At 49.4% G+C, this 27,284-nt stretch overlaps 7 protein-coding genes across 7 annotated transcripts in view; 2 read left to right on the top strand and 5 right to left on the bottom strand.

Moving 5' to 3' along the window:
* Positions 1-447: 447 nt before the first annotated feature.
* Positions 448-3,426, bottom strand: SPPG_07482 (uncharacterized protein). The gene is made up of 5 exons (XM_016755649.1): positions 2,575-3,426; positions 1,744-2,407; positions 1,213-1,679; positions 898-1,149; positions 448-822 (listed from the first exon to the last, which is right to left on the bottom strand). Exons 2-5 carry the CDS (start codon positions 2,330-2,332, stop codon positions 640-642), a joined length of 1,491 nt encoding a protein of 496 aa, XP_016605127.1. The 5' UTR covers positions 2,333-2,407; positions 2,575-3,426; the 3' UTR covers positions 448-639.
* Positions 3,427-3,685: 259 nt separating this feature from the next.
* On the top strand, positions 3,686-7,441 carry SPPG_07481 (ribosome biosynthesis protein KRE33). The gene is made up of 4 exons (XM_016755648.1): positions 3,686-3,969; positions 4,036-4,330; positions 4,401-7,000; positions 7,067-7,441. Exons 1-4 carry the CDS (start codon positions 3,758-3,760, stop codon positions 7,290-7,292), a joined length of 3,333 nt encoding a protein of 1,110 aa, XP_016605126.1. The 5' UTR covers positions 3,686-3,757; the 3' UTR covers positions 7,293-7,441.
* SPPG_07480 (uncharacterized protein) lies at positions 7,301-13,478 on the bottom strand. Its single transcript, XM_016755647.1, has 4 exons — positions 13,120-13,478; positions 12,747-13,041; positions 10,532-12,679; positions 7,301-10,463 (listed from the first exon to the last, which is right to left on the bottom strand). The coding sequence occupies exons 2-4, from the start codon at positions 13,028-13,030 to the stop codon at positions 7,517-7,519; spliced, it is 5,379 nt and encodes a 1,792-aa protein (XP_016605125.1). The 5' UTR covers positions 13,031-13,041; positions 13,120-13,478; the 3' UTR covers positions 7,301-7,516.
* A 183-nt stretch (positions 13,479-13,661) lies between these two features.
* SPPG_07479 (OPT family small oligopeptide transporter) lies at positions 13,662-16,931 on the bottom strand. The gene is made up of 10 exons (XM_016755646.1): positions 16,477-16,931; positions 16,301-16,419; positions 15,973-16,230; positions 15,767-15,903; positions 15,482-15,700; positions 15,158-15,419; positions 14,940-15,087; positions 14,521-14,878; positions 14,146-14,456; positions 13,662-14,085 (listed from the first exon to the last, which is right to left on the bottom strand). Exons 1-10 carry the CDS (start codon positions 16,604-16,606, stop codon positions 13,772-13,774), a joined length of 2,256 nt encoding a protein of 751 aa, XP_016605124.1. The 5' UTR covers positions 16,607-16,931; the 3' UTR covers positions 13,662-13,771.
* Positions 16,932-17,436: 505 nt separating this feature from the next.
* On the bottom strand, positions 17,437-20,368 carry SPPG_07478 (rRNA-processing protein SAS10). Its single transcript, XM_016755645.1, has 6 exons — positions 19,934-20,368; positions 19,795-19,869; positions 19,258-19,719; positions 18,565-19,193; positions 18,090-18,502; positions 17,437-18,032 (listed from the first exon to the last, which is right to left on the bottom strand). Exons 1-6 carry the CDS (start codon positions 20,313-20,315, stop codon positions 17,768-17,770), a joined length of 2,226 nt encoding a protein of 741 aa, XP_016605123.1. The 5' UTR covers positions 20,316-20,368; the 3' UTR covers positions 17,437-17,767.
* Positions 20,369-21,110: 742 nt separating this feature from the next.
* Positions 21,111-25,058, top strand: SPPG_07477 (STE/STE11 protein kinase). Its single transcript, XM_016755644.1, has 5 exons — positions 21,111-22,434; positions 22,498-22,539; positions 22,604-22,781; positions 22,846-24,261; positions 24,317-25,058. The coding sequence occupies exons 1-5, from the start codon at positions 21,382-21,384 to the stop codon at positions 24,973-24,975; spliced, it is 3,348 nt and encodes a 1,115-aa protein (XP_016605122.1). The 5' UTR covers positions 21,111-21,381; the 3' UTR covers positions 24,976-25,058.
* Positions 24,999-27,284, bottom strand: part of SPPG_07476 (HAD ATPase, P-type, family IC) — a gene marked incomplete at its 5' end in the record, with an annotated part of 3,640 nt that continues 1,354 nt past the window's right edge. Inside the window, 2 exons of the mRNA XM_016755643.1 lie at positions 24,999-25,289; positions 25,360-27,261. Of these exons, the coding sequence (XP_016605121.1) occupies positions 25,216-25,289; positions 25,360-27,261 (1,976 nt within the window). The 3' untranslated portion in view covers positions 24,999-25,215. The remainder of the gene's footprint in view (positions 25,290-25,359; positions 27,262-27,284) is intronic.

Genomic DNA, 27,284 nt, shown 5'->3' with positions numbered 1-27,284 from the left:
ACGAGTGGTTGAAGAGGAGTTCGTTTATTATGCGTTTATTAAGATGAGCAAGGGTTATTATTGGGCTGTGGCAAACGGTCGCAGAGGGGGATATCCCTTAACATGCGCATATTGGATACAAGCAAACACACACATGCAGATTATAATGACGTTGATATAACGAGGTGGATACGCTCTTGACACGGGAAAGCATATTACATTGCAGGCATGTCCTTTAATTACGGACAAGTCTTTGAAAGGGGTGAAACAACCTGCAGCTGAATGTTTGTTTAATAATTGCAAAGAGGGCAATCCCACTGGCAGGTACATGTTGATCCTAACCCTTACTTTTAATAACAGGGACTATATCCACTAATGTCCCGCGGGCACAATGCCATCGGGTAAAGTTGGGGTTGACATCCCGTCCACCGTACTTTACATGCTCCCCCAGACAATTCACAAAAGACATTTGAATGTTTATCAAAATGCATAGGTCAAGTTTTGCAATTTACATGTAAAAATCCAACCCGCCAGTACTCGCCATCATAGCCATGTTTACACTACAGTATATACACAAAAAGACAAAAGAAAAAAAAAAAGAGGACACAGGAACCAGCAAAGAAGAGAACGTGTGCGTGAAAGCTACCGTGTGGAACATCATCACTGTCTTCCAGAAAAGCTCACAACAGTATCTGCAGGAGACAGCGGTACAGGTGATATGGATCGTGAGAGCGGCGTTGGTGACATGGGAGGTGACAATAACCCTTGAAGCTGAGCCTGCGCGAGATCTTCAGCAGCTTGGACATTGTCAGAGGCTTGTTTTCGTAGGATTGCTGCCAAACGCTATAGGCAGAAACCATTCGAATGAATAAATCAGGAAAAAGAAGATACGAAAGCGAAATTACAGTGCCAACATACTTTATGAGCAGCGAGTTCCTTCTCATACAAAGCCCGTATGAGTACATTCTCGCGCTTTTGTTCCTCATATTTCCGGCAGAGTTCTTCATGTCTCAAGAGGAGGGTATTGTATTCACCAACGGGACCCTCTGTCGCGGCGCGAAGTTGGTCGAGCTCACGACGAAGATCCTGTTTGGCCCGTTGTTCCTGGACGAGTTTGGCTTCCAATTCTGCCATTTTTGCTTCTGCTTCGGAAAGTTGGTCTGCCGTTTCCTGTTATATCCATATCAATATCAGCTTTCTGTAAAAGGTCACCTACGATGATGATAACAGTACCTGATACACATCTTGCACTTCCTCAGCAGAAAACATGCCTCGAACCTTCTTCTCCCACTCCTTTTTTTCTTTTTTCAGTTTTTTTTCAACCTTCTGCTTTTCAATTTCAGCCGCCTTTCTCGCCTCATCCACCTCCGCCAGCTTTCTTTCCACTTCTTGAGCTGCTTCCGCCTCAGAGCGCGCCTGCGCGACGCACAGCGCGAGCGAGAAAGCTGCACGCCACCGATCTAGCTTTGCGCTCGATTTGAAGCGCAGATAGAGCGTTGTCAATTGTCCGGTCGCGGGACTGTCCATGTTTGGGACGGAAGTATCTTCGTATGGTTCGACATGCAAGAGAAGGATGGTGCCGCTTGGATCTCTGTCGAGGGACAAGACCCGGAACGTTGTGTGGGGAGTGCTTTGCTGGGCTGCAGTGATGGGGTTAAAAAGGATGGTGGGATGGGAGGGTCGCCGGGATTTGGCTTCATCTAATAGAACGTCGTGTTAACCTCATACGTTGAACATCGGCCGCGTTGCCTAGACTTTCTTTACCATAATTCCAAGTTTCCGCTTCAACACTCCAACTCCTTCTGTTCCACACATCCAGACTCTTCCTTGGTTGCGCACTAGTCACTTTTACAGTCACTGCATGATCGGCACTTTTTCTTCCCACGGCCCAATCCTGGCTCATTCTCCATTTTGCTCTTTCGACCTTGACAATCGTAGCACCACCACCTGTGGTAGACGGGAAGCCCTCGATGTGAAGTAAAGCCGCATCGTCCAGCCATGCGTGAACAGAGGTCCATTTGTCCAATCTTGCAACTTTTCCCACGGCACCCCCACCAACCGTGTCCCTCCCATTGCCACCAGCACTTGTCAAAACAGAGGCCCAAGCATTGCGGAGAATGTCTATACTCCTTCTGCGAAGCTTTGGTACACTGTCATCACCTCGAGCTGTTGGACCGGGGAGTATTCGGACAGAGAGCTTGCCTTCGCAGACAATGGTTCTCGCTACAGGTGCAGGTGACGTGGGCGGCGACGGGGGATCAGCCAGTGGCACAAAGGAAACGGATGCTTCTTCTGCAGACATCCAGGAGGCGTCCAGATTTGTTGATGATCGCGGCAAAAGAAATGTGGTCATGGTCGACTATGAGGAAGGACGCGACGTTTTCGAGATGAGGGTCCTAAAGCGAAAGATGTAACGCGTACTATAGGGCTGCAGAATGGAGGGCGGAACGGTCGTGTGAGTTCCAAAGATGGGCCGGGCCATTCCAGCAATGACAGCTTGCATTGCTGCTGTGGTTGAGCTCCACAACACAACACAAGCTGCTCTGGTAGCAGCTGCGCACAAGGACGCGTCTGTTCTGAACGACAAGAACCTACCTTTGAAGTTGCAAAAGAAACGTCGGAGATTGTCTCTCCAGCCCGTGCTGTGTTTTTGTGGTTGTTGTCTTTCTATGAGGTACTTTACAGAAAACGTAGGCGGGGACGTTGGCCGCGAGGGTTTGTTTATAAAGAAAATGGAGCGATGACGACGCGGAAAAAGGAGATCACCACGAGAGTGACTCTAATCAATGAATTAGCCCCCCTTTAACTTTCTAGGCTGGAGAAACGACCAGCACAAGATGCTTAAAGGAGAGATTGTCAACAACAGCAAAAGGGGAAATGAAAGGCGGAGGACAATCACTATGTGATGGAGATATTTATAGGAAAAAAAAGAACTACGACATGACCGATTAAAACGAGTAGAAGTACGACAGCAGCACACACACACACGCAGCAATTTCTTGTTCACTTTGACCTCATGTCCCGTGGGTTGATCAACAAAGCGTCAAGCCGAGGGCAAAAGATGAACTCGCCAACTGACATCACTCGTTGAACGCAAAAGTGTGAAATGACTCACAATTTTGCTCTCGATTTTGAATGTCCAAACTCTATCATTTCTTCCTTCTTGTTGTTGTTGTTTTTTGCATTGCTTGCATTTTGCACCTTTGGAGTGATGTCACCAGCGAGGATTTTGCAATGACGGGATAAGCGCATCTTTTTCAAATTGCCTCACCGCAAACGACACACGAAAACAAGTATAGGGCAGTGATAACAAAATCCATTTCATATCCCAATATCAGGATGGGAGGTTTCAGTTTCTATTCCTTAGGAATGAAGCTGGGCTTTGTCACCCTGCAGCCCTTGCCTGAGCAGCGGTTGAAGCACATGTTCAAATGTCCGACAACATTGTGTGACTACCATGGCAAACTGTACGGTTCATTAGCTGTTGCCAAGAAGCAAGCTTGGTGGAATGTATGGCATGGTCTTGTTGCATACGTTCCAAGTCCAGTAAACATTTTCGGATGAAGCAACGACGGCCACTTGCCAGCCCTCCCACATCGCCCTTCGCCTACACTGAGAGCCAACACTGATTTCTGGGCAGAAAAGTAGCACGTGATTACATTGCATAAGCAATCGTGAATTCTTTTTTGTGGGAAGCAGGATGTAAGTTCGCGGTTTGCAACGGTGGGCTTTGGCATTTGTTACATTTATCGCTTCCACAAGGACCGCCATTTCGAACATGGTCCAGAATACACATCGAAAGAAATTAGACTCTCGTATTCCCACTCTCATCCAAAATAATGTCCAAAGAAACCAACGCTCATTCTTTGTTATGGTTGGAGATCGAGGGCGAGATCAAGTCGTAACGCTCCATTTTTTGTTGAGCAAAGCGAGAGTATCTGCTCGGCCGAGTGTATTATGGTGCTACAAAAAGGAATTGGGCTTTTCTAGGTAGGTTGGATATGCCAATTCACAAAGTCGGCGAAAAGTGCTGATGACGCCGTACTTTGATTATAGCCACCGCAAAAAGCGCATGAACCAGATTAAACGACAGATTGCAAGAGGAATTCGAGAGGCGGACGAGGAAGATCCTTTTGAGCTATTTGTTTCATCTACTTCCATTCGGTATACCTATTACAAAGAAACCGAAAAGATTTTGGGAAACACTTATGGAATGTGTGTGCTGCAAGACTTTGAAGCGTTGACGCCAAATTTGCTTGCGCGAACGGTGGAGACTGTCGAAGGGGGAGGTATTGTTGTGATATTGTTGAAGACGATGAAGAGTTTGAAGCAATTGTACAGTATGACTATGGTGGGTTCAAATTTGCTGCGGCAGGGAGTGTCGATGACTTGTACTTAATGTTTGATATTCCGAACTTTAGGACGTGCACGCGCGATATCGTACAGAATCACATCAAGACACAGTGGCTCGTTTCAACGAACGCTTTATCCTTTCCCTCGGCGCCTGCGAAACTTGTTTGGTGGTAGATGATGAACTTAATGTCCTCCCCCTCAGTGCCGGCAAGAACGTGAAACCTCTTCCCCGCCTCGAAGAAACCACCCTCACCCCCTTGCAAAAAGAACTCGTAGAGCTTAAAGACTCGCTTAAAGACACACAACCGGTTGGATCTCTCGTAAACTGTGCCAAGACCGTTGACCAAGCAAAGGCTGTGTTAACCTTTATAGAAGCTATAGCAGATAAAACCTTGAGGTCGACGGTTGCACTAACAGCTGCCCGAGGACGCGGAAAATCTGCCGCGTTGGGGCTGTCGATGGCCGCAGCTGTAGCGTACGGATATTCCAACATTTTCATCACATCCCCGAGTCCCGAAAACTTGAAAACCCTTTTTGAATTCATCTTCAAAGGATTTGACGCACTGGGTTACGAAGAGCATTTGGACTACGACATTGTACAATCGACCAACCCAGCGTTCCAAAAAGCCGTTGTGAGGGTAAACATTTTCCGAGATCATCGGCAAACCATTCAGTGGATTCAACCTTCGGATTACCATGTCCTAGCGCAAGCAGAGTTGGTGGTAATTGATGAGGCGGCTGCCATTCCACTACCGCTAGTAAAGAATCTTTTGGGCCCCTATTTGGTGTTTATGGCATCGACGATCAATGGATATGAAGGCACTGGCCGGTCCCTGTCTCTCAAGCTCCTTAACCAGCTTCGAGAGCAGAGCCGAGGGTTTACTTCAGCAAAGGGTGATACCTCTGGGAACGGTATGGTCGTGGGCCGTGATGGAAAGGAACGAAAGTCAACTACTGGCAATGCAGCCAGCACACCTACTGTCATTGGCAACCGAGTTTTGCGTGAAATCAAGCTCGACGAGCCTATCCGGTATGGTGCCGGCGATCCTGTAGAGTCTTGGCTGAACCGCTTATTGTGCCTGGACTGTTGCAATCCCGACACCAAACAAGTTCGCATGCCCGCTGGTTGTCCGCACCCCTCAAAGTGCGAGCTCTACTATGTGAATCGTGATACATTGTTCAGCTTCCACCCCGTTTCGGAAGCCTTCCTCCAGAAAATGATGTCCCTCTACGTTGCGAGCCACTACAAAAACACGCCCAACGATCTTCAGCTTATGAGCGACGCCCCAGCGCACCATCTTTTTGTTCTCTTACCACCCGTCGACGAGGCCCGTGCCACCACATTACCAGAACCGCTCTGCGTTGTTCAAGTGTGTCTGGAAGGCTCTATCGCCAAAGGGGCAGCGCTCTCATCGCTGGCCAAAGGTGTTCGCGCCTCTGGCGATCTCATCCCGTGGGTTGTGACACAACAATTCCAAGATGACGACTTTGCAACCCTCTCGGGAGCCCGCGTGGTTCGCATTGCAACTCATCCAGACTACATTGGGATGGGATACGGTGCGCGCGCCACTGCCCTCCTGCAAGACTACTACAACGGCCAGGTTGCTTCACTCTCCGAAAGCGACGATACAGCAGTTCCAGAGTCCGTCACGCGGGTTACAGACGATGATTTAGAATCCCATACACTAGCCACGGACGATATCCGTGTCCGCGATCCAGCGACGATGCCCCCTCTTCTCCTCAAACTGTCCGAACGCCCACCGCGGGAACACCTTCACTGGCTTGGTGTGTCGTATGGAATCACGGCACCCCTCCACAAGTTCTGGAAACGAGCCGGATTTACCCCTGTCTACCTCCGCCAAACACCAAACGACCTCACTGGCGAGCATACTTGCGTGATGCTCAAAAAGTTGGACAGATCAGGATCTGACGTCAAGATTTCCAATGAAGCCTGGTTGGATGCCTTTGCATATGATTTCCGTAGACGGTTTGTAGAGCTTCTTGGATTCGGGTTCAGAGATTTCCCCTCGACTCTCGTTTTGAGCGTCCTAGAAGCTGCGGGGGCATTCAAAGACCGAGCATCAGCGACATCGCCATACACACCTCCATTGACCAACAGCCAAGAAGTTTACCGCCATTTTTCACCATGGGACCTCAAGCGTCTTGAATCCTACACGAACAACCTCCTCGACTATCACGTTATCATGGACCTCCTCCCCACCCTCGCGCGAACCTACTTCCTCAGTCTCCTCTCCTCAACAGCGGCATCTGACGACACAAGACTCAAACTCTCACCCGTCCAAGCAACTCTCCTCGCCGCAACAGGCCTACAACGTAAATCCATCACTGACCTCGAGAAAGAGCTGGACCTTCCTTCGTCGCAGTTGTTGGCCCTCTTTGGCAAACTGGTCCGCAAATCCTACCAAATTCTTACATCTGCTGTGGAAAACACTGTCATCACTGAAATGGCCCAGCCCACGGATGCAAATGACATGGACGTGGACCACGAAGAAAAGCAGGCTAATGGAAAAAGAGACATTACCAACGACGAAGAATGGGATCCAACTACCGTGTCGTTGCAACAGGACTTGGAGGAGGGTGAAGAGAGTGTTATGGATAGATTAAAGGAGGAGCAGAGGAGAGTTTTGGACTCGTTGGATATGGACAAGTATGTCCTTTTTTTCGTTTAAATCCCATCTTGTGATCATTGTCGTCTGACTAGTTTTATGCACAGGTATGCCATCCCAGAAACAACCGACCTCGCACTCCCCAAAAATGCCAAAGCCACAATTGTCAACGTCCCATCCTCCAAAAAACGGAAACTGGACCCAGCAACATCGGTGGCGGCGGAAATGGCGGCCAAAGTCCGTGGTGACAAGACAGGTGTAGTTGACCCCAAAGGACTGATGGAAAAGAAAAAGGATAAAATCAGAAAAGCTTTGAAAAAGGCCAGAAAGTAGTGTTGTATAGGCAAATTCTAGTATCTTTCATGTTAAACAAGTAGTAAAATGATAGGATAGGGCTTTTCCAAAGAGCAGAAGTTTACATTATATATCATATTGCACAAGAAAAAAAAAATGAACGGAGCTGATGACGCTACTACAACAAAGCCCGACTCTCCACTCTTTCAAAAAAAAAGACAAATATAAACAAGACGAAAAACAGAGCGACCCCCTTCTTTCTTTCACCGAAAGTCATCCACACCATCTCCATCCACCACATCAATCTCAAAATCGCTTCCCTCCTCAGAACCCACATCCCCATTGTTGACAACGGTGCTGTGTTTATTTGAGTGGTTAATGATGGTCGTCGCCCCTCTTCTAGATTTACTCTTTACTCTCCCCTTTTTAGGTGCTGGCGGTGGTCGCCGTGGTGCTTTTGTGTTGGGCGTACTAGCGCTTCGTGTGGAGCGCGTTGCCATGCCCGTCGATCCACCACGGGATTTACCACTTGTGGATGGGGCTCGACGGCTCGTAGGGGGAACGGCGGCACGGGGTCGGATTTTGCCGCCAGAGCGAGAAGGTGCGCTTTTGCCTCCGCTAGATTTAACAATTTCAATATCACTATCATCGTCGTCATCGTCTGCATCGTTATCTTGATTGTCGGGTTCATCGGATTCATCTGACTCGTTTTCTTGTTCGATTTTGGTCGTGCCGTTTGCTTTCGCGCCAGGTCGGCTTTTTCCTCCTCCCCCTTGCGCCGTTTCTCCCTCGTTTTCGTCTTCCGCCTCGCCTTGTTCCTCTGTAACCTCCTCAACCTCCTCCTCATCTTCTTCCTCCTCTTCCTCCTCTACATACTCCACACCCACTGGTAAGGTAACACCGGCAGCGGCAGCTGCCGCAGCCAATGCCGCAGGACTTGCAATCGGCATGTTTGCATCACCGCCATCAATATCATCAATAGCAATGATGGGGACAGTGGGAGGGGTCAAGAGAGGAAGAGCGGGAGTTGGACCGTCGATGCCTCCAATACTTATTCCAGTAGAGGATGTTGCCGAGGTGGACGTCGTAGATGTGGCCAACGACAGGTTATTTCCACTGTTTTGCATTGTGAACGGCAAGAGCGAAAAGCTGGTTCCCCCAAGATTACCCAAATTAGGCAGCCCTGCCAACGCATTTGTCTGGATCGATACGGGATTGGATAATCCGGTTCCAGATAAACCTCCTCCACGACCTGCTCCAGCAGCGGCGAGTGCTCTCGCCACGACGCCTTGAGTAGTTACAGGTGTTGTGGATAAAGGAGAAGAGGAAACTCCAGGTTTGGGATCAACTTTCAACGACGAAGGGAAGGTGATGGAACTGCTCGCAGAAGACGGTGGTGCAGATGTGGTGGACGTTGTGGATGTATTTATCGAGGGCGCGCCTGCAGGTTTCCATCCACCAGGGAACCCGTTCTTTAGCATATTGGTAAATGCTGCCAAAATGCTAGCAGGTGTGGGGATGCCGGATGCTGCTGGTGCAGTGGAACTAGATGTAGCAGTTGTTGTTGTTGCGGGGCTTGGAGATGTCCCAGTGGCGTAAGCCGGTTTTGTGGGAGTTGATGGACTGGAACCCGGAGTCGTTACTTTGCCAGCCGTGATATTCTGCTGGTTGACCTGATTCAATGCAGCCAAGGCACTCGCAAGAGTTGCTGCTGTCAAAGGTCCATTACCCCCTAGCTTTGATAACGCCGCAATCGCCGCTTGAGTCGCCGCCATCGCCGAAGATGTAGGGGTCGTAGACACATTGGTTCCCGTCCCGCTGGGAGTGTAAGATGGCGAGCTACCCAGAGTGGCTCCTAATCGCCCCACATTCATGAAACCTCTACCAGAAATAGGATGGTGCTTCAAGGGTGGCCTGCCTCTTGCTCTCCCTCTATTAGCCATCAATCCCCTTATCCCAGCCGCTCCTCCCCCGGCCCCTATGCTTGCTAAACCAGACACTACGTTAGGGGGTAACGATGTCAGGCCCAGCATTGCTGCTTTGCTAGCCGCCAACGCGGCAGCTGCAGGGGTCAAATTCGACGCAGCCCCATCTACAAATGATGAGTCCCCAGCCTCACTTCCTGCGTCCACTGACGAACCGCTGCCGTCCGCCGCTACGGGGGTACCCTCACTCCCGCTCGCGTCATCGTTGGCCAATTTCGCCTTCCCTCTGGCACCGTTTACACCATCGACGCCAAAGACGACTCTTCCAAATCCGTCACTCAAGAACAAACTCAATCGGTTCTCGAGACAAAAGCTTCTCGCGAGATGACGTGCCCGCGCGAGCGGAATCCACGTGCCATATAATCCACTCCCCTTCTTACGACATCGCGCTCGACCTCGCTCTAGTGACAATACTATGCTCCGCTCTTTATCGGTGACAAGACCTCCGGCGTGTAAAAGGAGGGTCGCGTTGACCATGTTATTATCCACACGACGAAGCAAGGGAACAGCAGACGATGAACCGGGTGGTGGGGGGACTGGTGGTGGGGTGGATGTTGGCCCTGATGTGGGCGCCGCGGGCGCTGATGGGGGCGTCGCTGCACCAGATTCCTCCGACCCTGCGGGAGAGCTCTCCAAAGGATCCGATATCTCTCTTGCAGGAGTAGGAGCGATACTTCCGTCGGAACCCTTGGTCAACCACGTTATGTACACTAAGACTCCGTCAATTGTCGCCATGTATAATGGTAGCGTTGAATTTGGTGGAGGCTGGACTGGCGCTATAAGCTCCAGCGTTGAATGATCAATGGTCACTGGTAGCTTCTCCATAGCGCCGTTGGAGACAACATTAGATTCAGGCCCTTCGCTTCCAGTCACAGCGCTGCTCTCATCATGGCTCCACTCTTCATCACCTTCAAACACCAAAAAATCGTGCCCTTCATCGACTTCCATGTCATCTTCTAACATTGCCGGACCAAGACTTGCATCGGGAACTTTACTAGATAGTGCAGAAGGAATAGGTGTTGACGCGGGAGAAGGGAGACTTCGAGCAGATGGGCGCGTAGGAGTTGATGGTAGAGGCGGGAGCTTTGGAGATGTTAATGTGGAGAATGATGGAAGAACTTCGATTTCTCCATTATTGCTTTCGTCTCCCATGTCCAGCAGTTCGTTGAATTGTGCTGACACGCCAAGTTTAGTAGCCAGTCGCCGAGCCTCCGATGTAGGTATCCTGTAAAGTAAGTAGAGCTGTGAGTCGCCTTCGTTCTGACAGCAATACAGCGTGAATAAAATCATTACCATACTCCTCCACATTCCACAGGTACCAAACCATCCCCTTCGACGTCCGATCCTTTCAGGACAACGAGAACATGTCCAGTCTCAGACCCCGGCGCATTCTCACCCACAATCCTCACAACCGCACTCTCATCCCCCGTTCGTGGCCCAACGGCCCGCCGACGCACTTCTTCAGTATAGGCAACCCACACAGACTCGTCCTCCATGTCAATATCTTCTCCATCCTCGTCTTCGACTTTGACCTCTGGCGAAGTTGGAACTGAAACATCCTGAGAAGGGGCGACTTCAAATAACTCCCTAGCTCGGACATATCCCCTCATACGTATCCCAACCTTTCGATCCGGTTCATTGTCACTCGGAGGTTTCAAAATTGCTCGTCCCAACGAGTCAACATGTAGAGTTCGTAGGACTAGCTCCATTCGCGGTGCTGATTTGATTTTGCTCACCCGGGTGCTAATGGGATCATGGGCTTTCTCGTATAGTTCTAGGGTATCGCCGTTACATCGGTAGGATGCAACAGACAGCGCTGAATGAGATCGGCTTGGCAGGCTGTGGTCAGACGGAGTGTCGTTCCGAGGAGTGCGTGGTGGTGAAGGTGTATGGCTAACCGCCTGGTTGCAGATGGTTGTACTTAGGTGATCTGTGGCTGCATCTTCCACATTGTCTGATCGAGACTGCTCAGTTGAATTTTGCCGAGGCGAAGAGTCCTGTTTGTTTTCCGGGATGGTTGATGCGGACTGCTGAGATACAGATGTAGAGGCGTGTGACTCTGCAGTCACAGGTGGCCTCTTGGTTGACTGTCCTGATGCATCACCATCTCCTTCTCCGCTCTTATCGTTTTTCAACCCAGTGTCGTTCACAGACCCTTCGCATGCAGGCTGTACTTTCCTCTTTTTTGCGACTTGTACCGATTCACTACCAGCGTCCTGACGCTGAGTGACCACGGAGTCTCTCATCCGCGTTGGTGTTGGTGCCAGGCTTTCCGCAGGACGCTTTCTCGGCGACTGCCCAGGTGTGACCCCACCAAGTACTCCCCAACTGCCCTCATCCTCTCTCAACAACAAATCCAGCTCAGATACGCTCATGTCTTCCGGATGATGGAATTCGTGATAGTCCAACTCTTCGTGGATACCCACATCAAACATACGCAAATCAGAATAGTTTTCGGCTTTAGGTCCTGCTCTCGATTCATGTGCTTCAACCCCTAGTGGGTCGACCTCCGGATCGAAAAAGGGTGATGGGATTGTATGGTCGGCTGGCTCAAACCCCAAATGTGGACGAGAGGGGGACAATTTTGATGGAAGAGAGGACTGAAACGAGGGTATTTGGGGGGAAGTTATAGGCTTCAAGAGGAACTCGTCGCTCGATACCCGTTGTCGATATGTAGAAGGAGTCGATGGAATCAAGCGTGCAGGCTGATAAGAGCGACCTGAGCCGTATTCTCCGTCTACCTTCATCATATCCTCGTGAAAATCCTGCTCGGAGTCGGTCGTGGGATCTTCGTTCTTTATTGAATCAGGCTCGATATTCGCACCTACCTCTGGTACAGAAGCATCTACGACGGATGATCGTCTAGAGGCGGCAGGGGTGCTCAGATCGACCAATTCTACGTCCTCCACCAGGATTACAGGCTTATCCATATCGTCCGTCCCAGTCCCTGACGAAGGGGACACTATCGGTGTCACAGCAGATGCCAAGCTAGCGCTCCGGCTGCGTTTGCTCTGCTGGTCATCTGGTGGTGAATATGGACTTCTTCGGCGCTTCACTCTTGTTGATACACGCAAAGGCGTCGCGGGTCCGTCCGCTCCTCCACCGGCACCTTCTTTGAGACTACTCGATATGCCCGTATCCCCATGAGCGCCGGATAATATATCGATGGATCCGGGCGCTAAGACAGGAGACGACGCAAGAGACGACACAAAGCTATCACTCAAATGATCCCCAACATCCATCGATTCGTCTGACTCTGAGTGTGCTAGTTCGTCCAGCGGCTTGACAGGGACGCCGACTTGGTCGACATAATACACAAGCCGTCGAGAGTTTCGTTCATCCAGCGATCGTCTCCCAAGTAAAGGCGGTCGAGACAGCTCCGTTGCTCTTTTGAAATGTTGCGATATTCGGGAGGAGACGGTTGCGTATGGTGTTGCACCACTGCAAGTTTACAAGGAATGGTTAATTGAGATACTTTAGCAAAACCACTCCCAATAACAATCTATACCCCAAAGTCGTCAGTTTGTGGCGTAAAATAAGATTGCTAAGTTCCTTCGGCGTACACGGCCTGTTCCCCTGTCGCAAAAGTGCTTTAACGATGGCAAGAAAGACCTTATCCTTGGCATCGTCAGAATGCATTTCCACCCGAAAGTGCTGATAAGTGAGAACGGTTTTCGACGCCGCCGGGAACGGCTTTAGCACAAACGCCGAGGAAAGAGAGTTCGTGAGTGAGGGCATGATGTTGGAATCGGTGTCCGACTTTCCAAAGGCACATGACGAGGGTTCTACCATTCTGTTCTCATCTACAAACACCCAAGATAACCTAGTTTAACAGACAACGTTCGAAAAAACAGAGTCCCGCAGTCGCCACCAAAACTCACCTCCTTTGTGGAACCTGCTCCGAGAAGGAGAGAATGACGGAGAATGCGAACTGATGGGTCTGCGCTTTGGCTCCCTTAACCTTGCTTCCCACGGGGAGGGCTTGTGCGGTGAAGACAGTTTGCAAGCGGTGTGTTTCGTTAAACGAAAAGAGTAATGAAACCGAGATGGAGAAAGTGTGCTATGCAACCCTAGTTGTCCCCAATATCTCTTATCGTCCACGTATCGGTGTTGGTCGGCCGTGAACACTCCTTTGCTAAGACAAGCGATGCTAGCAAGCAGCAGCAAGCGAAAAGTTAAACCCAAATGTCGCCGACACTTCCAAAGGACGAACAGCCGACAGCCGAGTGTTATCGTAAGCCCTTTCACACCTTTTCCCTCGCCTCCCCCGCCCATCGACCATCTCTTTCCTCCCCCTTCCGGCTAAAATTAGCGAGTGACTGTGCCATTATAATTTTACTATTTATAGTAATTTGGGAGGTGGAGTCATTCAACGTCAAATGGGTCACGTGCTGTCGGAGATGGAGTCAGCAGGATCGTTGGAGGGGGTTTTCCATCTACCTTGGATTCTTTTGTTTATTCTTCTTTTTTGTACAAGTGGTTTCCAGCTACAGCAACCTAAATCTAAATATCTACGTAAAACTATGGTAAAGGTCATCCATATACGTTGATACCAGTGGAATTCACTTTGGCCAAAGGACATTGGTCAATGCTCGCCTTATCATTCCCCCACCAAGCCGGAAAGTGGACATCATTGTTCTGTAGCGCAAAGAACATGACCACTGCACAGACCGCTACACCTGCATCCAATGCAGCAGAGGTGATATAATTGTACTTTACCCACCACCGGTTATGTCGACGCTTGATGTAAAAGTTGAATATGAAGCCGATAACAGTCCATGTTGGGAGGACATTGGTCGGGGCGGGAGGGTAGGGTCCGGCACCCAACATCATTGCGCTGACATTGACTGTTTTGATACGTTATTATATGTTCCAACTCACGCACCGTACAGAATTCACCGACTTACCATATTTCAGCCAACTGTTTGGCCACCGCTTGTATGCCAACCAAACCGGCAGCGGCAACAAGAACCCGGCCAAGAAAAACCACGCGATTGGATTATACAATGTTCCTGGCTCAAAGAACCGGTTTGGGCCGACGACACCCCATACCACACTCGATGCTCCGAAAAGCCCAGCATTTGGGCACGTCCATGGGTAGGCTTCGTCCGTACAGATGTTGTCAATATTATTCAAGAGGTAGTGGGTGGTGGAGAGAGATACGAGACACCCAATGACTGTGCCTACGATCTGAAAGTTGAACATGTCTCGGGGTGGACTTTTGTGAAAGGAAAAGATGAGAACGGCGTTACATGTCAGGTTTAAAAGGGACGGTAACCCACATTTTCATGTAATGCCCCAGCTTCATATCCTTGGAAAACAGCAACGCTTGCTTCACGGTAATGTAGCCGTAAGTCTTGAACATGATGTTGCCAATCGGATGCCCCGGTCTGATCACCCCAAACACCCATTCGGTGATCATTGAAATCGACGGTGCTTGCGCGGTTATGGCCGTCAAAATACCCGTTGGAATCATCCATGCCCCGGCAAGGATCAGCGCAATAAAGAGCGTCCACCAAGGCATGTCGCTCGGGTATGCGGTAATCGTAACGATAGAGAGAATTAATGCGATGACAAAGATGATGAGGTACCAAAAGCCGGGAATTTCGGGGTATCGGTCCATTAGCTTAGCGTGGATGTCTGTCTTGAACATATTAGCAATAGGCCTTATATGAAAAATGGCGCAATCCAGCGCTCTTACCGTCATCAGCCTGTTTGGCAGATCGAAGACGTTTGTATATATCCTGTCCGTGATACAATGCTGTGTGAGCAATGATGGCACCCAGAGCCGCCAATCCTTGGCCATAGCAAATGGCAAAGAACGCAGTAATCCGAATCGGACTATATTCCTGTGGAATTTAAAACCAATGTCAGAATGATCAGAGTAACTACCGCAATTCCGCTCGACGCAAACCCTACCTCATAGGCAGTTGAATTCAATACATTGTTCTCAATAACCCTCGAGAGGTTGAACTTTGACCCATAGATGTCATATTGGCGAGTATTGTACATTGGAAACTTTTTCGCCTCAAAGGCGTCGGTGTAGTAGACAGCGGGTACCAGGATCCAGATGAAGAAGAGGAATCCAGCAAAGAGATTGGCGATGATATACCACGGTACAGCCAATGGCGATGGCATCCATGCGCCCATGGTAGACCAATCCAGCGTGAATGCTCCATACCTGTTACGACAAACTAATGAGACGCATACCATTGACAAGAACGAAGGAGAACCCAAATTTACCCTAAACCGCTCAACCCACTTCCCAACTGCGAAACAACAATAGAGTCCTTCTTTACCCAGCACAGCCATGAAATGGAGGTCAAAATAGGGGCAATGTACCCCGGGAACCAGTAATAGATAAAGGACACCATAAAGACGAGGAGAAAGTAATTTCCTCGACTTCGTCCTCTGCTTGACACTCGGCTTTCTGCGTCTCGTTGTCGATGCATGGTGTGGAACCTGTTGATAAAGGGAATGTTGGTTTCCAGCGAGACGCTTAAAATGCAGGACCGTCTGACTACTTACAAGCTAGCGTTGACAAGGTTTTCGGGCCATACCATGGTAGCCGGACGAACCAGGAACCGTTGCAACAGTCCAGCAAAGCCGTATCCAATCGTTTGCGACGACAGTACAAGAAGAAGCCCGCCCAAGTATCCCCAATCCTATAAAAAATGGCAAGATTCAATCCAACGGTCCTCAATTAGGCCGTCCAAAATAAGAGGATCACCTACCACATTATAGTACAACTTTTGAATCACAATAATGTCAATGGCATCAAAACTAGTGGCTGCCGTATTCGCCATAACGGTGATCAAAACATGCTCTTTGACATTGAAAGGCCCTGGGTTGAGATTGATTCCTTTGGATGTGAATGGGATGGGAATGGTGACGGCGGGTAGGATTTTCGCCATGAATTTTCCGAAAAAGAAGGAGATGAGTTGGGCAACAAGGATTTTGATTGTTAGTGGATTGTCTCGGAACCAAAAGAACTGCGATAACGAAACAGCGTTAGCAAATGCCAAGTAGATTTCAATTGACATACGAAGCCGACGCCCTTACCTGGTTGGTGAACGATAATATAACAGTGAAGAAGATGCCGAGAAACCATGCTCGAAAGGTGTTTGTTGGAAGCTCCGGGTTGTCTGTCGGAGGAACCGCAGCTCGTACCTCCTCGATCGCTAACGCGAGCAACAAATCAGCATACCATAATACCCAATGTTTTCCTATCAACCTACGTGAATCCTCGACACCCTCGAAAACACTTTCATGTTTATGAGGTTTCTCGTTCAGATTGTCAGGTGGCAGTTCTTTGGTCAGTTCCCCGTCCCGCACAATTTCCGTATCCGCCAACGTATTTGTGGACATTTTTTGTTATTTGGAAATCCAGTGAATAAGTACAGGTTTATCCTGTGCGCTGTCCACGGGAAAAACTACACAGACGATGGGCGGTCAAGACCGGAATCAAAGCTCAGATCTGGCGGATGCATTAGCACAACTGCTCCTTTTAAGCAGGAGGTCCAAACTAAAAGCAACATGTCCTCCACAATTTTTTTTTAAGATATTTTTTGATTGTTTAACCATCATTATTGGCCCAAGAATGTTTGCAATCGACGAGGAGATATGGCGCAAACATAGTAAGCAAAAAAAACGGAGCCAGTTCTCCTTGCTTAAAAGGCCCCACCACTTTGACGGCTGATCTGCTTTACAAAAAAAAAAACCGCCCCAACCCAACCAAAACAGATAAATCGACCATAGTTGCCAGTCCATCAATGGAGTCGTAACAAAAAGCGATTGTAGAAAATGGGGTTAGTTTGGAGTCGGGAAGCGTTGGTAAAAAATTTGGGTGCGCGCAATCGCCCTCTGCGCTTGCGAACAGCCGTGGAAAGCGGAGGACGACGGCTTCCGATAATGTTTTCTCTTTTTTTTTTTGGGGTTGGGGGTTTTGGAACAGATTTCTTTGGTTGTTGTCCTTACAGTTGGCCTCGTTTAGATTGTCATTTTTACCAATCAGGTTCAAGAATAGATTGCCATTGATGCTTGATGATGATGATGCGCTCTCGTACGGTTAACAAAAACCCTCCTCCGTTTTCCCCACTTTGATCTTGCTTAATGACTCGGGTTCAAATCAGCAGCTACAAGATGTATGTACCAAAAGCGGCTCGATTTACCCCCACAGATCCAGGCGGAAAATGGGCAATCTAACTCATCAGCTTGTAAATGATTCACTTCAGCTGTCATTACAACGAGTCAAAATGTAAAAGTCAGTGACATTCCGTATTATGTAGCCCAGATGCCTGGTAAATGGTCAAAACGACTGAACCTTGATATATCAAGTACATGCCTCATGCGCAACTCTTGGAGCACGCGCCAACGTTTGCAATTTATGCTTAAAACCATGCATAAAGGGATGATGCTCACCATCCGGAAACCTCGTCCATTCACAGAGATATGTAAAACGTGCTGAAATCTATCCACCCTAACCCTAATAAATAAAAGAAAAAAGTGCATCCCAAAATATAACAAACTCTATGCAGCAAATCTGACACTTCTCGCCAAATTTGCTTTGATACCCGTCTTTTCTCCCTCGTAAGCTCCCAAACTGCTCTTGTCCACGGCAACTCTCTTGAAACTTCCCAGCCGCTTGACAGCCTTCTCGTACCGCAGTCGTTTCATGACACGTGGGTTGCGTCGTTCCTTTTTGCGGTACGGGGTGAGACCCTTGTTCGTGATGATCTTGTAGGATGCTGGACGTTTTGCGCCCTCGCCAAGGTCATTTTCGTCGTAGAGATGGCTGGTAATGATGATCATGAGTATTTTGCACCAAAGCTAAATAAAGGGACATCCATACCTATCGTCGAGCGTGTTATCCAATTTCGCTTGCATGACTTCTGCTTCACGCTGCTCTTTGCGAGCTTTCTTGCTTTGCTTGACGTGCTCGTAGTATGCCAGCGGGTCTTCCTCTTCGTCGGCGTCTGATTCCTCGTCAGACGCATGGCGGCGTTTGCGCGTTTTGTCTTGACCTAAATCATATTCGTCGTCTTCGCCTTCCGCCCCAATGTTGTCCAAGAGATCATCATCCAACCCGAAACCAAAGTCACCAGCCATATCGCCCATTTGGTCGTCATCCAGATCCGCGGGAATGGTTTCTTGAGTTGGTCGCTCAGACGCAGGCTGGATGACTTTGCCATTGCGGTCACGGTAAGGTATGTCTTCGTCTCCGCCTGCTGACCGTGCTAGGCGCGCTTGGCGGGACGCAATGGCCTACGCGCATGTACTACAATTAGTAACCAGGAGGGTATGAATCCAAAGTCAACAATGTATACCTGATCGACGCGGGTAACATGGAACTTTAGACTCTTCTTCCTCGCCAACTTGTCTTCCAAATCTACTAGGTCAATGTCGTTCGATTCTCCGAAATCGTTGCTCATTGATTTGACGCGGGATTTCTTTGGTTTGGAGAGAGGAACAAACTCTACCTCGGGGATGGAGATGGCTTTAAATTTCTTCTTGGATGGTGGTTCCGTCGCTTCAATGCTGCCGTTCGTTTGAGTACCAGATTGGGTTTTCTTTTTTCCGAGTTTGGATGGGACCGGATCGACGGGTTCGGCCATGTCCATTGCATCATCCTCCGCACTCAAATCCTGCTCTTCATCGGCAATAGCATCTACCCCGTTCGCAAGCAAGCTCTCCACGTCTGCCATCAGTCCAGGCAGACCCCGCACCTGCTGGCGCCTCTTTCGTCTCTTTTTTCTCCGTACGCCTTCCTCATCGGACCCTTCGCTATCATCGTCCGATACACGGCCCTCCACTTTGGTTTCGAGAACACTTAGGAATTCCTGCATTTGAACCAGAGATTCTACAACGGGATGAGCCTTGATGTTTGAGCCTGGAGGTGGGTTGGCTCGGAGGGAGAGATAAAATGATATGTTGGTCAGATACGTGACGAGAATGCCTGGCGTAGGGTCATCCAGGTGTTAATACATGAACAGCACATGGACATAAAAGACGGTACCTACGGTATTTGAGTTCCAGATACTGTCTGGCTCTTTCACCCTTGTGTCCCGTCCGTATCGCATTCTCTGGCCGACAATGCCATTTCAACGCGGGTCCAATAACGTCTCGCAACTCTTCCCATCTAACTGTAAATTCCCCCAAAAGCTGCACAACATCAGGTATACTCGATTCTGCAATCCTTTCCAATTCCTCGACGGAAAGCTTGCTCTCGTCGCGCGAAACGACTTCCACCTTTGTTTGTGTTGAGGGGAGGAGGTGAAGAGGGAGGGAAGTGGAAATGGCGAGGTGGTCCAGGTCATCATCTTGCTCATCCTTGTCGAGGTGCACTGCGGTTGACGATTCGCCGGCACCAGAGGAGAGGCGGTTGAGGAAGCTATCTGCAAAGTCGTCAATAAAATCTTGCTCGCGGATTTGGCTGGCCCGTAGTTTCTGCAGGCGCAGTGCTTCCTGTTCTTCTTCCTTGGCTGTAGAACGATGATGTGAATACAGTGTATGAGGGAGTCAGGGAAAGATGACAAGGCAGACTAAAGAATGCATACCATCTTCTTGATCGCTCGCCTCGTCAGCGTCATAGTACATTTTCCTCGACTTTCCCCACGCCCGATCATCAAATTCTAGAACCCAAACGCATGTCACAATGGGCCGGGTCTGAGCTCTGTGTGCATCAAATGTTCTTACCATCATCCCCCCCTCGCGTGCGTCGGTTTTTGACCCCTTCCTCATCCTCTTCGCCCTCGCTCTCACTGTCTTCTGCCCCTTTTCGCAGGCTTTGACGCACTTTTTTCAACAATTGCTCATCCTCGTCCTCCTCTTCCTCCTCGTCCTCCTCATCCGAGTCACCCACATCTAACCCAAAAACTTCTTCATCCCCTTCTTCGTCCTCCTCTCCTCGACGTCCTCTCCAGAGGCTCTCGTCAAGAGTGATCTTTTCCCTCTGGTCATGAAACTCGTCTTCTGAATCGAGACCAAGGTCCTGCAAGTCTGCCGAAGCCCCTTTGCGATAGTCTACGTCCTGCTGAGGTTCCGTGCGTTGAACACGGGTGCGTTTTCGTCGTGCCATGCTTTCTGTTTTTTCCGTGCTTCGACAACCGCCAAGCACACTTTTCAAACTGCAGATACTCGTAAAAAACAAAAATAGCTAAGCATTTGAGTTAACCATATAAAGATGAAATGAGATGATTATGCAAGACTTTGATAATCAATATGCACGTGATGACTAGTGCTCGCCGCCAGTGTGCAACGATTTTTGGATCTGGGCTTGGTGGGTTTGTGTTTGGTGCATTTTCGTGCGCACGGCGGCTTGTGCGCATGCGAGTCTTGAGGAGGTCAAGGAGACTGGAGAGTGCATTGTGTGCAGGAGTGCTAGATTGCGCATGTGTGCACACTGTGTTGCGTGATTGTGAGCACTGTCCACTGTGCCCGTTGGCGGGGTTCGAGCTGGGCTGTTTATTGTGTAGGCTTGTATGCTTTTGCAAAAGAATGGAATTGCCAGTAAACAGAGCAGATTCATAGCGACTAGGCCAGATCTGTCGTCCTTTTTAGATCCCTCACAGGATTTGAACGGTTTTTATAGCCATAAGAGTAGATTGCTGTTTGTGTGTGTGTGTTGTGCTAGAAAGTTGCTGTCCTTTGAGCCATCACTTGATTCTACGTGAAAATGAATAGGGAGAATTGCAAGTGGAAAGCGTATATCTAGTTGCCCTTTTTACCTCGTGCACTTTTGAGGATAGTTTTGTTTTGGACATCATCATCAACTAGCACATGCAAGCAACAAGGATCGTTGATGTGACATCCAGTTCTCTACTTCTTGTTGGATCCCTTCTTGTTGAATGTTGCCGTGCGTGCGTGCGAGGGGGTGAATCGACCAACGCTCTCCTTCTTCTTCTCCACTCTCAGTAGGATCAAGTAGAAGAGCAAGTCGTGACCACGATTCTCAACCACGTGGATTTTGCTCGTCGCTCCGCTTTCGTTTGTTGAGTTTGGAGGGTTGGACGGCCTACGGAAAATATACTAAAAGGACATTGATTTTTTATTTACAGCATCGCTGATCCAGTTGCCCAGTGTAAATAACAACAAAATAAAAAAGAAAGCAACTCGGACAGCTCCATCCTCACTTATTGTAATAGATGCCGCCGACGCTCCAGTCGCAAGTCGTCCAATTGCACCGGGCCCCGGACTCGGCGACGGCGTCCGCATCCCCGACTCCCCGTCGTTCATTCGATGCTCCACCTACACCCGCACCTACAGGCCCTCTCCCTCCTACACCGACCAGTTCACCATTCTCGTCATTGTCCCCGTCCGTCGTGAGAGAATGGGACGAAAAGTTGGTCGGATTCTGGTTGATTGAGAATGGATTCGAGCGGTTTGGTCCCGCATTTGCTGATAATCACATTACGGGACAAGCACTCCTCGAACTCAACTATGATACACTAAAGGACATTGGTGTCATGTCTGTTGGCGACCGGGCGAGAATACTCCAAGCTATCAAAAAACAGTTGAGAGGACCGCGATCCGTGCCCCAGGGTTCATCCGGCATGCTTCGTTCACCTTCCCCTGCTTCCGCACCACCAGCACTCTCCTCTTCACCTAGCCGATCCTTTATGTGGGACCGGACCCCAACCTCTGTCCCTGGAAAAGCCCCCTCGCCCTCCCCGTCGGTGCCAATAAGTTCAACGACCGCACAACATCCTACCCTGTCCAAAAGCTTAGAACGAGGCATGGCCTCCCCGCTGGGCCCTCGTGATGGAGAAGAGATGCCTGTACCACGCAGTGACCCCCGTATTTACGCTCCCAACCCCGAACGTACACCCCTCAAGCCTGGATTCTCGCTCCCAGATGTTTTGGGCGACATTGCCGGCCGAGTCCCTAAACGCAAAGGGTCCCTGACGGGAGCGGCCATGGCAGTGGACAGGGCAAGTCCATCCCCACTCATCATCACTCCCCGTTCATCGTCGATCAAGAGCGCGACACTCGATCGATCCCGGCCCGTACAATCGAATTCTGCTGCGAATAATGGGAGTGCAAGTGCGGGATTGGAACGACCTTCTGGGAGAGAGGATGGGATGCAAGGATCACCACAATCTCCTTTTGCAGAGTTGTTCAAATTTGGATTCTCCGGTCCTGCATCTGGTGATGATGAAAAGAAACATGTGCGTGATAATAGTCTGTCACGGGATAAGGTAAAGACTTTTATATTGTCGTCCGGCTTTTGGAATCTCGTTATGAACTGGTGTCTTTTGTAGGGCGGAAACAAGGATTTGATGAATGTGGATCAAATTCTAGCAGTGAGTGTTTGGGGATGATTTACATATTTTCCGTGCGCAAGCAATGACCCCTCTACTCTTGCAGAGATGCATCCGAGTCAACGACATTGATAATCAGTCCCACATTATTGACGTGGCAGATTTGCCAGACGTAGGAGCCATTAAAACTAGAATATTTAACAAGTTTGGTATCAAGGATCCTCGGGATCGTGAACGCTATGCGCTTTTTGCTCCAGATTTGGTCTTGGAGGATGATCAAGAGCGTGAGTTTCTTTTTGTATGGTTTTGCTGTTTTTCCCTCTTTGTCGCTAATAAGTGTTGGCTCAGTGTATCGACTGGACGACGAAGAACTCTTTCGTATCTGCAAGTCACGCGATAACCCGGTCAAAGCGCAAATCCATCTCCACATGTTGACTCAAGACGGCAACATTGTCTTGAAAGGCGCCGACACTCTTCCATCCCGAACCCCCACCCTTTCACGAACCGGATCACAAGAGTCTCTCGCTGTTGACCGACAAATCACCAAACTACAACGATTTTTCGGTGAGCGGGCCCCTCCTGCGCCGTCCTCAGGCCAAGGGACACTCAAACGCTCCGATCTTCAACAACAGTTTCCACAGCCATCGACGCCATCTCCATCGGCGAGCAACATACCCGTACCCAGTACACCCCCACCCCAACGCTCAAAGAAACTCCAAAACTTTTTCGGCGAGCGTCCACCGGATGAACTCATTGTCGACCACCTCGAGCAATACTTTCCCGGCATTGCACGTCGAGCAGCCGCACCCGCTCCAACACCACCCTACACGATCCCCCCACAAACACAAAGCGGCGTCCCTGTTGTCGTTCCACCCCGACGGGACGCCAGCCGGGAACCGAACCGGGATACCATAAAGAGTAAAGTCCATGCCGCGATGGTCAACAAGCGCATGTCCAAAGTCGCGAATCGGCGATCAGCGTTTTATTCGCGACGTGGAAGCGAAGGGGCTGGACGACGAACCAGTCAGTTTAGTCAGGTTTCGAAAAAAAAACCGGTTCAAGTCATTCCGGAAGAAGAGGGTACTGAACCCGTACGCAAACCACCTGTTTCTGAACTTGATGTCAAGGATGAATCGCTTTTGGGGTCGTCATGGGGCCGGGAGGCTTTGGCGTCTTTGGCATCTGTCTCGTCACCTTCTTTGGATGGTATGGAGGACCTTCCTTCCCCTCAACCACCCATACCATCTAAAGAGGACGCCACACAAGAATCCGCAGATAAACCTCTGCCCGCTACTCCTTCTCCCCCCCTCACGACACCCAAAGCACCCACACCACCCCCTCAAATCCGATGCGAATTGGGTCGCCTAATCGGTCAAGGCGCATTCGGCAAAGTCTTTATCGGCCTCAACCTCGACACTGGAGACCTCATGGCGGTAAAACAAGTGGAACGCGCCATCCTCTCTGAAAAGAAATCAACCGACCCAACCGGTAAAAAAAAAAGAGAAGAAGCCCTCCGCCGCGAAATTGACTTTTTAAAAGACCTTGAACACGACCATATTGTTCGATACCTTGGTTCCGAAATCACCGAAACGAGTTTTAATGTCTTTTTAGAGTATGTTTCTGGTGGGAGTATTTCGAGTTGTTTGAATCGCTATGGAGCTTTTGAGGTCGAGTTGGTTCGGTGTATGACTGCGCAGATTTTGAGTGGGTTGGAGTATTTGCATGAGCAGAGTATTATTCATCGGGATATCAAGGGGGCCAATAGTACGTTTTTTTGTCGTGTTTTGGCGTTTTTTTTTTTGCTAACATGTAAAACTAGTTTTGGTGGACACGGACGGAATCATCAAAATCTCCGACTTTGGCATCTCCAAAAAAAACGAATACCGCGAAGCCTACCACCGCGTGACTCGCATGTCCATGCAAGGCTCCATCCCCTGGATGGCACCCGAAGTCGCTCGGGGCAAGGGATATTCCGCCAAAGTCGATATCTGGTCTCTAGGCTGCCTCGTCCTCGAAATGCTTACAAACACAACACCATGGCATAAAGTCCGTGGTAACGTTATTTATTTATTGGGAACGGGTAATGCTCCGCCATTACCCTCTGGACTCTCTGAAGATGCTGTGGTGTTTATACAAAAGTGTTGGACGATTGATCCGGATTTACGACCGACTGCTACTGCGTTGCTTTGTGATGAGAGTTTTACGGATGTTGAGGATCCACTTGGGTTTGATTTTCGGGGCTGGGCGGAACGGGTTGGTGAGCGGCGGGTTCAGGATGAGACTGATGATGAAGAGAGTTTTGTGTCGTTTGATTCGGTTTCGGTTGTTACTGGGATGGAGGCCAGTGTTGTTCAAGTAGTGGAGGGGGAGGAAGAAGAAGAAGAAGAAGAGGTTGTGTTGGTTGTTGATGATGAGGAGGAGGAAGGGGATGAGGAGGGGTGGATTCAAGGAGGGACGAGTGTAGAGCACGATGAATGACAAGAATTCTTTTTTTATTTTTTTTTGTGCTTCTTGACCAATATTTATAAGAATGGACATGTGCATTTCTTTGAGACAAAAATATCTAAACATATATGTGTGTGTGTTTGTGTGTGTGTGAAAAACAAACAAAAAAAAAAAAGTCTATTATGAGCAGTCCAGATCCATGTCCCCACATGTAAAAACACATTACAAAAAGTAATCGTTTCTCTCTCTCTCTCTCTTGTAATGCATATTTCTTTATCCACGCGTCGACCAGCGGGTAGGATACATTTGTAAACCCACCACATCTCGAGTGTACTTTATGGGATTCCCTATGAAATAAATAAAAGGTAATTAGAAACGAACGCACGACCCGCAAAAAAAGCACAAAGAAAAACTCACGCATCCGAATAATAATCGTCCGCACAATAGCATACCCAAACAACAAACACCCATTCCCAATCGGAATCAGCCACATGATAGGACTCAAATGCCAACTCGTCGAAAACGCAACATTAAGCGGCGGAACGTAAACCACAAAACAAACCAAAGCCATCCCAAATAAAATACCAACGAAATTGTACCGGTTCGAAAACATGAATGAACCGATTGGGAGTCCAAGGCGGGCTTTACAAATAAAGAGATTAAAGCATTGTTGGAAAAATATCGCCATGTAGTATCCGGATTGTCCGACATTGTTGACTTCTTTTTGCTCGTCAACGGAGAGTATGTTGCCGTTCATCAGTGTAATCGGGCCGTCGGTGCCCCATTGGCCCGCGTAGCGTTGCGCTTCGTAGGGTGTGAGACGCTTGTAGTACCACATGGCCGTAAAGTAAGTGGCGAGGCAACCAATGGTTTCGATCGTGCCGGCTTCGAGGTAGGACCAGCAGAGAATTTCACGGTCGACTAGGACTTCTTCTTCAGTTTCCTCGAAATGGTCTCGCCAAAAGCGTCTGGTAAAAACGGATTTGACAGTGCGCCAGCCGTTTGAGATTTTGGCAGACAAGGTCCGAGGTGGGGGTGTACCGGATTCGGGATCATGGGGAGGTCGATCGGCGGCGGCTTCGCGTTCCCGCCGGCGTAACCGTTCAATAGAGGCTGCAGTGACGGGTTTACGAGGAGCCAGTTTCATGAGTCCCGTTTTGCTTTCCGGGGGGTCCCACGCGTAACTGAGGGCATTAAAGAGTTCAAACCCGAGATCGGTGACAAGGATGAGCATGGCGCCGAGAGGAAGCGGGAGGGGCACAATAATGTACAAGAGGTTGGCCCAGACTTGAGGCATCGTGTGGGTGACCGTGTACCGAACCGATTTTTTCAAGTTTTGGAAAATGAGTCGGCCTTCTTCGATACCGGATACAGTCGATGCAAAATTGTCGTCAATCAAAATCATGGCAGCGGCTTCCTTGGACACATCTGATCCAGACACGTTCATGGCGATTCCCAGGTCGGCCTTTTTCAAAGCGGGAGAATCATTGACACCGTCTCCCGTCACACCCACAATGTGGCCACGGGATTGGGCCCTCTTGACAATCTGCAGCTTATGTTTGGGACTCGTACGCGCGAAAATGATTTCCTCCTTGTCGAAAATGTTTTCCCAGTCGGATTCGGTCAGGTGGTCGATTTGCTCCCCGTGGATAACAATGGCGTTCACATCGCTTTCGGGGATGCTTTCGACAGGTACATTGCGCTTTTGGGCGAGCTTTTCCTTGGTGTCTTGGAGCATCAGGTTGATTTTGCGACCAATGGCTTCGGCTGTCAACGGGTGGTCACCCGTCACCATCATGACCTTGATGCCGGCTTCTCGGCAGTGACCAATGGCTTCACGTACACCGTGCTTGGGTGGATCTTCCAAAGAAACGAGACCGTAAAAGGTGAGTCCAGTGGTAGGATAGTTGGGAGGGTCCTTGTTGAACACAAAGTCGGCGGGGTATTGCTCGCGGGGGAGGGCCAAGGCCGCGAATGCCAGCACACGGTGACCCTTGGAAGCCATGAGGGTATAGGTAGCTTCAAATTGCTTCTTGTGCTCCTCGGTCAGCGGAACAGTTTCATTGCCTTGCAAGAAGGTGGAGCAGAGGCGGAGGACACGTTCGGGGGCACCCTTCAAGTAGAGCATCAAGTCGCCCTTGTCGTGAGGTTTACGGTGCACCGTCAAGGCCCACTTGTTGTCTGAGTTGAAGGGGATTTCAAGCACTTTTGGATATCGGTCGTAAATCCCGTCAAAATCTTTAATCTTTGCAGCAGCATTCCGAAGCAGTCCCGACTCGGTGGCATCACCCAAGATAGGACGCTCGGAAACGGGTCCCTCTGTGGTTTCGAACCGGCACGAA

This window comes from Spizellomyces punctatus, assembly GCF_000182565.1.
Source record: "Spizellomyces punctatus DAOM BR117 chromosome Unknown supercont1.16, whole genome shotgun sequence".
Lineage (NCBI taxonomy): Eukaryota > Fungi > Chytridiomycota > Chytridiomycetes > Spizellomycetales > Spizellomycetaceae > Spizellomyces > Spizellomyces punctatus.
This window is presented reverse-complemented; position numbering and strand designations above follow the sequence as displayed.

Excerpts from the sequence above, each read along its gene's own strand:
- SPPG_07482 (XM_016755649.1), bottom strand. The coding sequence starts at position 2,332 with ATGACCACATTTCTTTTGCCGCGATCATCAACAAATCTGGACGCCTCC. Across the intron at positions 1,680-1,743 it reads AGCGGAAACTTGGAATTATG|ATGAAGCCAAATCCCGGCGA; the intron begins GTAAAGAAAGTC and ends ACGTTCTATTAG. Across the intron at positions 1,150-1,212 it reads AAGTGCAAGATGTGTATCAG|GAAACGGCAGACCAACTTTC; the intron begins GTACTGTTATCA and ends TGGATATAACAG.
- SPPG_07481 (XM_016755648.1), top strand. The coding sequence starts at position 3,758 with ATGGTCCAGAATACACATCGAAAGAAATTAGACTCTCGTATTCCCACT. Across the intron at positions 3,970-4,035 it reads AAGGAATTGGGCTTTTCTAG|CCACCGCAAAAAGCGCATGA; the intron begins GTAGGTTGGATA and ends CTTTGATTATAG. Across the intron at positions 7,001-7,066 it reads GACTCGTTGGATATGGACAA|GTATGCCATCCCAGAAACAA; the intron begins GTATGTCCTTTT and ends TTTTATGCACAG.
- SPPG_07480 (XM_016755647.1), bottom strand. The coding sequence starts at position 13,030 with ATGGTAGAACCCTCGTCATGTGCCTTTGGAAAGTCGGACACCGATTCC. Across the intron at positions 12,680-12,746 it reads CACAAACTGACGACTTTGGG|TGGTGCAACACCATACGCAA; the intron begins GTATAGATTGTT and ends GTAAACTTGCAG. Across the intron at positions 10,464-10,531 it reads GTGGAATGTGGAGGAGTATG|GATACCTACATCGGAGGCTC; the intron begins GTAATGATTTTA and ends CTTACTTTACAG.
- SPPG_07479 (XM_016755646.1), bottom strand. The coding sequence starts at position 16,606 with ATGTCCACAAATACGTTGGCGGATACGGAAATTGTGCGGGACGGGGAA. Across the intron at positions 16,420-16,476 it reads CGAGGGTGTCGAGGATTCAC|CGATCGAGGAGGTACGAGCT; the intron begins GTAGGTTGATAG and ends TGCTCGCGTTAG. Across the intron at positions 15,088-15,157 it reads TGAATTCAACTGCCTATGAG|GAATATAGTCCGATTCGGAT; the intron begins GTAGGGTTTGCG and ends TAAATTCCACAG.
- SPPG_07478 (XM_016755645.1), bottom strand. The coding sequence starts at position 20,315 with ATGGCACGACGAAAACGCACCCGTGTTCAACGCACGGAACCTCAGCAG. Across the intron at positions 19,870-19,933 it reads CACGCGAGGGGGGGATGATG|AATTTGATGATCGGGCGTGG; the intron begins GTAAGAACATTT and ends TTTGGGTTCTAG. Across the intron at positions 19,720-19,794 it reads GGCGAGCGATCAAGAAGATG|CCAAGGAAGAAGAACAGGAA; the intron begins GTATGCATTCTT and ends ATCGTTCTACAG.
- SPPG_07477 (XM_016755644.1), top strand. The coding sequence starts at position 21,382 with ATGCCGCCGACGCTCCAGTCGCAAGTCGTCCAATTGCACCGGGCCCCG. Across the intron at positions 22,540-22,603 it reads ATGTGGATCAAATTCTAGCA|AGATGCATCCGAGTCAACGA; the intron begins GTGAGTGTTTGG and ends CTACTCTTGCAG. Across the intron at positions 22,782-22,845 it reads CTTGGAGGATGATCAAGAGC|TGTATCGACTGGACGACGAA; the intron begins GTGAGTTTCTTT and ends GTGTTGGCTCAG.